The following is a 9,012-nucleotide window of genomic DNA, read 5'->3' as shown; positions in this document are numbered from 1 at the left end:
TTATAGGTTACAAGTGAAATTGTTGAGAAGTTCTGTCCTTTCGATTTCCTACAAGTCGGGCTGTTGTTGGCCATAAAACGCTAGCATTCTGCTAATGAATGTTGATTGGTCAGTGACGGACTTGCGACTATTTAGAGATCCAGAGATCACACCTGATGACGAAATAGCTGTAAAACAGGCGAAAAGCTGTTTTGTTTCCTTCTGTAATGCTGTTATTATGCACTTTATTAACTTTTAATATTTTTTCAAGCAAGAAAGTAACTGTTTAGTCCCGAATATGCGGTCAGTTTATCCAAATGACGGCTGTTTAGAAGTCTGCTCCGATGTTTTCGGAGAAGTGAAGCTCCATCTGTGGAGCAATGACCGGGACATGACAAAGGCAGCCAGCCGGTCTGCTGACGTGCTCGGCTGGACAACCTCTGTCGTCATCCCGGGGGAGAAAACGATCGGCAATTAACTTACCCGTAGGTTTTTAGAGGTTTACCACCGGCTGGTTACATTCTTTTAGGAGATAAATGTTGGTCTCATTGATAACATTTGTGGCAGTAGCATTAGTTTGTTTGAATGAAAAGTGAAGCTTCATGTGTGTAACTTATTGGACAGAAGAGCAATGCTGCCTCGGGGCTCTGTAGCCTACGTTCACCACATTTACATCAATAAATACATGTTTTACAATGAACCGATCGTCTGCATTAAATAAAAAATAAAAAAGTAATGTTATATAACATGGTTACGATACGTGGTTCCATAGACGGGCTGGACGGGCTCTCATCGTGCTCTGAGGTGACTCAGAAAAATTACCGTAAAGCCGCACCTCTGGCTGTGACGTCATCATGTTTTTTTGAACAGCTTTTTAGAACTGACCAGAGGGGAACCCTCTGGGCCTTCAAGGTATTCAGTGAAGGCCTAAGAAAAATTATTGAAATATTGTACTACTATATATTTATTTATTTATTTTATTTTATTTTATTTATTTTATTTATTTTATTTTATACGGTGAGTAACACACAAGTAATATTTTCTAGATCATTGTTATAAAGTTGGACTAATATTTCTTGGGAAACAATGGGTTAATATAATGGAACGGGAAATGGACCAATCACAATTTTTCTTCCAACGGTATCTGGGCAGTAAATCATCGACTCCCCCTGCAGGGCCTTCAGTGGCTGTGACTGAAGGCCCGTGTAATGCAAGTCAATGTGGGCATGAATTTGAGATTGACAGGTGTCTTAGCCAATCATATTCCACTGAGTTGTGGGCGGGACCATATCACGACATCTTCCAGCCGCCAAAATACTGAGGGAGCGGGTTGCCAAGTCCGCTTATTATACGTGACTTTGGGCTTGTTTATCTGTGAAGTCACTTATATTGGTAGTCGTGGGTTGCGGGTTTTTGGGCCTGTTGTTAAAGTGTAGTTACTTATTTAGGGCTGCTTCCAGCTCCATGAGTTGTCAAGCAGATATTTTCGACATGTTATTTAAACGCAGGATAGTTTGTCCTCCTGCTGGATGTGTCACCCCCGTTCTCCCCGCCCCTCCCTTCCTCCGTACACACACGGCACTTTGCCACGGTGACAACAACAACGAGATTGTCTGAATCTAGCGACTTTTCCGGTGCTGTTACAAACGTTTCTGGTTTGGAGACTCGGACGTGAAAGCACGTCATCACTGCTGTTTTCACCGAGCAGCGGTGCTGCCGTGAGCCCCCCGCCCCCGTCCCTACAGCCCCCACCGGCGGTGTCACGGAGCTGCTACAGAGACCCGCTCCACGCCGCTGACACCCCCACCACCCCGTCTTAGAGCAACATACACAGCCTCAGTCACTACTCACCTCATCTACTGTGATGACACGGTCAATATCTATTCAAGTGCAGTTTTGTTGAGACTTGATAAGCCATTTTATTTATTGTTTTGGTTGTGCGTGGTTTTATATTTGAGTGCATCTTTTCTTAACAGAGGACAGGGTCTATTCTTGTTTTTGGTTGTGATTTTTATTCAAGTGCAATTTTTGATTTTTGAAAATATAATATAATATATTGCATTTACAATGAAAAAAAAGTATTAAATAGTTAATTTGCATTTAATGTTAATGGTTCAAAGGATGTCAGGCCGACTCGCCCCCCACACATTTTTACCTCACCAAATCTGGCCCTCTTTGCAAAAAGTTTGGGGACCCCTGGTGTAAACCTACAATGAAAAATGGCTGAGCATTTACAAAGAGCTGGTGCCTTTTTCCCATGTCACCTCAGGAGGTGTTTTTTTTATAGCCACTTTTGGCAGAAATATTAAATCTACAGTGAAATTCAACTGTGTCTAAGCTCAAACAAACACAAAAAACATTATCAAAAATACATCTTGAGTTGTTGAACAGCTCATGATTTACATTTTACTTTCATTCCAGCTAAACAAATAAGTGAATGTGTGATTTGCTTGTTTCATTTTTTCTTTTTAAAAATAAGTGATTCATGATAGCCAGTTTTTTCCAGAATCACCTTGTGTGTTGTGAAGCCAGTTAGGGCAAAGAAACATGTAATATGCCGACCATCCATGTGACAAGGCTCTGGCTATTATTTCTATTGCTATGTTAAATTTTTTATTGCTAGATGGTCCTATTGAAGGCCCAGGGTCTGGGTCCACGGTTCGCCACTGGAACTGACCAATGTTGTAACTCTGTTACACAAGTACAAAAAGGTCAAATTGAAGCAATGATGAGGAGGCACCAACACTTTTAATTAATAAATCTGAGAGTCGAACAAAGGCAGAAGCAGACACACAGAGGGAAGCTCCTCCTCACCAGGTGATGGTCATTTTAACTTCAAGAAACAACAAGCAAACACATAGAAAGCTCAACTGTATGTTAAAATCCATGGAGTTCTTAGAGATAAACCATGTGATTAAAAGAATCGCTTGAATCGTGGGTTTTCTATTATTCAGTGTGAAAGTGCATTCTTTTTCTTACCTATAACTACAATATTAAAAAGTATACACATAACTTCATGGGTAATGGTATGACGGATCTGATTTGATATTTGATGTAAAATGAACAGGTGATTCAGAGTCAGTAGTTTTGTATGTAGAATGGAACTAAAAACTGAAAGAACTGCCTTCGTCGTTTAACATCATACAGTACTAGTATTTTTACTTACTTTACTTTTTTGATTTTGTAATCAAAGTTATGGATTGGTTAAAAGGTCACAAGATATTGCAATCATCAAAACAAAAAAACTCTATCACAGCTGCACATTGTAATTTTGGACACTATCACCAGAAACAGTGTCAGTTTGGAAACCTGTTCATCTGAGCAGTCGACTAACAGTAAAGAGCAGATTTTTCCATATGATACGTATTTTAGACATATTCAAGCCATACATTAAAGGACTGAAGATCGGTTGGCATGTAAGCCAGTACAATGATAAAAATATCCGCAACATATTTGGTACATTGCTCATATCAAATCTATTCTGCACTATTTCAAAGCTACACCCAAAACAAAAGTTAAGCAGGGAAGCAACATGGGGTGTGCAGGTACTGACAGCTTTCTGTCTGGTCTGTTTAGAGCCAGAAAAGCACACTCTAAAAATCTTTATGTAAGTGTAAAGAATCAACATTAAAGGACACATGATTGTGCTAAAAGCTGTTATGAGTCCAAAAATATTAATCTTGCTGGTGTCAGAGCAGGCCAGTTTGACAACAGTACGGTGTACATTTTAGGACATCCTCAGGTGTCAGGCTTCAGCCTCAGATTTTAGATGAAAAGGCATAAGGTCTGAGGAAAACCACTGTCAGGTGTCCACTAAACAGCCTCAGAAAAAAGTCGTCAGACCAAAAAGCGTCAGAAAAAAAGGCGTCAGACCAAAAGGTGTCAGGAAAAAGGCATCAGAAAAAAGACGTCAGACCAAAAGGCGTCACAAAAAAGGCGTCAGAACAAAAGGCGTCAGAAAAAAGGCGTCAGAAAAAAGATGTCAGAAAAAAGGTGTCAGAAAAAAGACGTCAGAAAAAAAGGCGTCAGAAAAAAGACGTCAGAAAAAAGGCGTCAGAAAAAAGGTGTCAGAAAAAAGACGTCAGAAAAAAGGCGTCAGAAAAAAGACGTCAGAAAAAAGGCATCAGACCAAAAGGTGTCAGAAAAAAGACGTCAGAAAGAAGGCGTCAGAAAAAAGGTGTCAGAAAAAGACATCAGAAAAAAGGTGTCAGAAAAAAGACGTCAGAAAAAAGGCATCAGACCAAAAGGTGTCAGAAAAAAGGTGTCGGAAAAAAAGACATCAGATTAAAAACTGACTATTTTTATTTCTACAAACCTTGATTTAACAGTCTGCAGACCATACTTTTTTTTTTTGCTGCTGTAAAATTAAAAACATCATGTTTTTAAATGTGACATGATAATTAGCACATACTAATTTCTTGTTATGTGTTGTTATGTAATTGCTCATCAAAGCTTTCTGCATAAATGTATTTATCCACATACAATCATTGAAACTGAAATTGTTGAATAATGTTGAATGAAAATAGGCTATAACTTTATTTATAGGTTAAAATGGTGTAAATTCACGTCACATAACAAAACATGATGTTTTTCATGCTAGAGCAGTAGAAACAACAACAATAGCAATAAAAGTAAACCGTCAACACTCATGTCATGACGACATATCCGCGCTGTTCTGGCAGAAGCGCTGCACAAAGGAAAATCGCGCGCGAGCTGGAGCCCTCCCATTCACACCAGACGCGCATTTCTCCATGCCGGTCAACCAGCGCCTCTGCCTGTGTGTAGGCTGTGTGGGTCTGTGGCTGCGTGTGTAGTGTATGTGTGGGTCGACTGTGGCTGTGTGTGTGTGTATGTGTTGCCTAGGTATGTGCGTGTGTTCATCTTTCTCATGCTCTGTTTAGGTATATAAACACAAATAGATCACAAACGCAAACACACGGCTATTGTATTTGTCAATCGCAGTATTTTATTTTGAAAATTGCTTTAATCTTGAAAATTAACCGAATTCTCTTGTGTTTCTTTGGGTAACTTCCTGCCCAGATTGATGCGATCGTTTGCGACTCACACACAAAATAGACCAAAACGATCGCTGCAGGGTGCGAGCTGGCTGCGCAGGTGCGCGCCGCGGTGCATCTGGTGTGAACAACACAATCGGTTAACAAGGGCGCCGGTAGGAAACAGACTCTGTTCCGCGTCTATTCGTGGCACTTCCGCGTCCGGTGTGAACCTGGCGTTACATATCGGAGACGCGTGTTCCTTTCGGGTGCAGTCTCTTTTCTGCACGACAGCTCGTTACCGGTGTCGTGTTTCGATGACGTCATTAAATACAGCAATGAATAAATAATTTACTAGTCTGCCCCCCCCAGCCCCAACTGAATCAAAGTTTGAAGAACACCTTTTGGTCTGACATATTTTTTTCTGACACCTTTTCTCTGACGTCTTTTTTCTGACACCTTTTTTCTGACGCCTTTTTTCTGATGACTTTTGGTCTGACGTCTTTTTTCTGACACCTTTTTTCTGACGTCTTTTTTCTGACACCTTTTTTCTGACGCCTTTTTTCTGATGCCTTTTTTCTGACACCTTTTGTTCTGACGTCTTTTTTCTGACACCTTTTTTCTGACGCCTTTTTTCTGACGCCTTTTTTTGACACCTTTTTTCTGACGTCTTTTTTCTGATGCCTTTTTTCTGATGCCTTCTGGTCTGACGCCTTTTTTTCTGACACCTTTTTTCTGACGTCTTTTTTCTGACACCTTTTTTCTGACGTCTTTTTTCTGACACCTTTTTTCTGACGCCTTTTTTCTGACGCCTTTTTTTGACACCTTTTTTCTGACGTCTTTTTTCTGACACCTTTTTTCTGACGCCTTTTTTCTGATGCCTTTTGGTCTGACGCCTTTTTTTCTGACACCTTTTTTCTGACGCCTTTTTTCTGATGCCTTTTGGTCTGATGCCTTTTTTCTGACGTCTTTTTTCTGACACCTTTTTTTCTGACAAAGACAGCTTTTTTTCTGACACCTTTTTTCTGACGCCTTTTTTCTGACACCTTTTGGTCTGACGTCTTTTTTCTGATGCCTTTTGGTATGACGACTTTTTTCTGATGCCTTTTGGTCTGGCGACTTTTTTCTGAGGCTGTTTAGTGGACACCTGACAGAAGTTTTCCTAAGACCTTATGCCTTTTCATCTAAAGTCTGAGGCTGAAGCCTGACACCTGAGGATGTCCTAAAATGTACACCGTACAACAGAGTAATTATCACAGTAAACTTTGTTAATGATGTTCCCACAGAGCTGTAAAGATGAAGTCAAAGAAATTGTGATAACACACAGAAGTAAGGGATATAACCATATTACAGTGATAAGTGAGGCAATTTTTTTGAATGTCATATGTGTGTTATATTGTAGAGGCCAACATATAGCGATGTATCTGTCATAAGACATGATGGCTAAGGTGTAGTATTCAATAGTCCCATATGAATGCAAACAGAAAATCTGCACGAGACAAAAAGGCTTAGACACAGTGTGGATGTCAGAGAGGATCTGAACCAGCAGGAATGGAAACAACCCTGTACTACCGAACAGTTCATTTACAAACAGGCTGCATAGAAACAGGTACATGGGCTCATGTAAACTCCTGTTCAAAGAGATGATCACAATCAGCAAAACATTGACACAGACTATCAGAACATATAACGATGTGAGAATCATGAAAAACAGGTATTTAAAATGCCCTTTGCCAAAGTAGGTGGCAAGTGTGAAGAATGAAAACTGTGAAGAGTTTGTCATGATTCACCTCTTGTTTCACCAAATTGTTATTACATCTCACTGGATGAACTAAATATGATTATTTTCATACATTTGCACAAATGTGTAACAGTGTAAAACTGAGATTTGAATTAAAAAAAACATAATGTTCTATCTACATACATTCATTATCACCAAATTAATTATGACTAACACCTCAACCTAATTCCTGTTTTTAAAGTTTTGGTAATGTTAAGTTAATAAATTCATACAGCACGAACGTTGGCCTTCATCTGCCTCTACCATTGTCATCATAATGTAACTGAGCTGAAACAGTGCTCCTTTAAAGACTTTCCCAAGAGTGGGTTCCCACAGCAGTAGTGTGACCTCAGTGACATCTGACATAAAAGTTTAGTCTGCAGTGGCCAAAACAAAAACTACCGTAGTAAAGCAAATAACCTTTATTATCTTGAAAGAATGGCATGCTAAGCTCTGGGATAAGATGGATGGTTAATGAAAAGTTGCTTCCTCTTATTTGTGTGCTACAGAAGAAATGAGCAGGTGTAAAAACCTGAGTGACACTTTATTATGTACAGATGTTCAAATCGCAGCATCTCTGAAACAATGGGGCTGATGAAACAACAGTGAGCAGCGGTGAGAACCTACCAAAAGTGATCTGATGGGGGGACAAACAAGGAACCAAACACATGGTGTTAGGCTTCCAGGGCTCATTGATTTGCAAGGGAAACTAAAGCCGCCCTGTATGGTTCGAACCAACAGAAGTGATACCTTTTTCAGAGAAATCTTTTGCAATGGTTAAAGGGGGAATGTGAACCACACCAATACATGTCATTCCCTTTGTCCCCATGAATAATGCTGCCCGTCACACTACAAAATTTCATTTTAAATCTTAAAGCCTTTGGAAACATGACTTTAAATCGTAAAAATGCTTATATTATATGAAAGTCCAGTGTCTCATTAAAGGGATAGTTCACCCTAGAATGATATTTCGCTCATTATCTACTCACCCTCATGTTGACTAAGGGCTGGAAGAAGTTCCAGAGTCCTCCGTCCCTTCTCTGAGTTACAGGGGGTCTTAGCGTAGCAGTGCATTTCAAAGCAACGGTTGTAAAGGGACACCAGAGCTCTTCGTAAAAAAACACACACAAAAAAACATCCAAATACCTCCATGCTGCTCGTATGTAATGTCCGTCTTGTGCTGAAGCCCCAAATTGCGTAATTGTCCCGAAAAAAATTAAATAAGTCCACATTCCAAGCATGTTTGTAGCATTAGCTCTGTGTCTGTTGTCCGGTCTTCCGCTGCCAGCGCGCATGCGCAAAGTTCGCACTGAGACCGACTCGAGTCTCAGTCTGGTTGCGCATGCGCGCTGGCAGCGGAAGACCGGACAACAGACACAGAGCTAATGCTACAAACATGCTTGGAATGTGGACTTATTTAATTTTTTTCGGGACAATTACGCAATTTGGGGCTTCAGCACAAGACGGACATTACATACGAGCATCATGGAGGTATTTGGATGTTTTTTTGTGTGTGTTTTTTTACGAAGAGCTCTGGTGTCCCTTTACAACCGTTGCATTGAAATGCACTGCTACGCTAAGACCCCCTGTAACTCAGAGAAGGGACGGAGGACTCTGAAACTTCTTCCAGCCCTTAGTCAACATGAGGGTGAGTAGATAATGAGCGAAATATCATTCTAGGGTGAACTATCCCTTTAAGCATTCACAAAAGTCTGAGTGACAATAACTATTCATAACTATTACAAAACCTGGTTTAAAAACAGCTCATTTTGCTATTTAGCTTTTCACCGTCACTCATGTCTGTGTGTGCGCGCGACAAGGGGCTGACAGACACAAACACACACACACAGAGACACGAGCAGGTCGCGCTGGAACTAGAGCATGGCTACCCGACCCGAGCCCACGGGTAACCCGAGGCCCGACGGGTAACGGGCCGGGCCGGGCCTGGTTTTTAATTAATTAATTCGGGCTCGGGTCAGGTCGGGCTGCACGCGGACAGCTGGTCTTGGTCGTTGGTCGCGAGCGCTCTGAGCGGCGCGCGCGTGTGTTTGTTGCTAGTGCCACTTCAGGTGGATCCGTGATCCGTGAGCCAATCATCCGTCCGCAGTCTGGGCAGGGGAGCCCAGATGCAGGTTGGATGCGGGCTGCCCTCTGGTATCACTGGCCACGTCTCTCGGTCCTTCTCTGCTGGTTCCTGTCGTGTATGAGTGAGGTTGCTCTGGCACACATGCACACACACATGGCCGTGTCCACCAATCT

At 41.3% G+C, this 9,012-nt stretch overlaps 1 protein-coding gene across 1 annotated transcript; it reads right to left on the bottom strand.

Annotated features, from left to right (window-relative positions):
- Window positions 1-3,292: 3,292 nt before the first annotated feature.
- LOC146961008 (olfactory receptor 10J4-like) lies at window positions 3,293-6,765 on the bottom strand. The gene is made up of 2 exons (XM_085771863.1): window positions 6,219-6,765; window positions 3,293-3,693 (listed from the first exon to the last, which is right to left on the bottom strand). Exons 1-2 carry the CDS (start codon window positions 6,754-6,756, stop codon window positions 3,293-3,295), a joined length of 939 nt encoding a protein of 312 aa, XP_085627989.1. The 5' UTR covers window positions 6,757-6,765.
- Window positions 6,766-9,012: the final 2,247 nt, after the last annotated feature.

The sequence above is a fragment of the Trachurus japonicus genome, unplaced genomic scaffold (assembly GCF_045865225.1).
Source record: "Trachurus japonicus isolate A0001 unplaced genomic scaffold, Traja_1.0 AP029677.1".
In the NCBI taxonomy this organism is placed as follows: Eukaryota; Metazoa; Chordata; class Actinopteri; order Carangiformes; family Carangidae; genus Trachurus; species Trachurus japonicus.
Note: the sequence above shows the minus strand (reverse complement) of the source record. Positions and strands in the feature narration are given on the sequence as shown.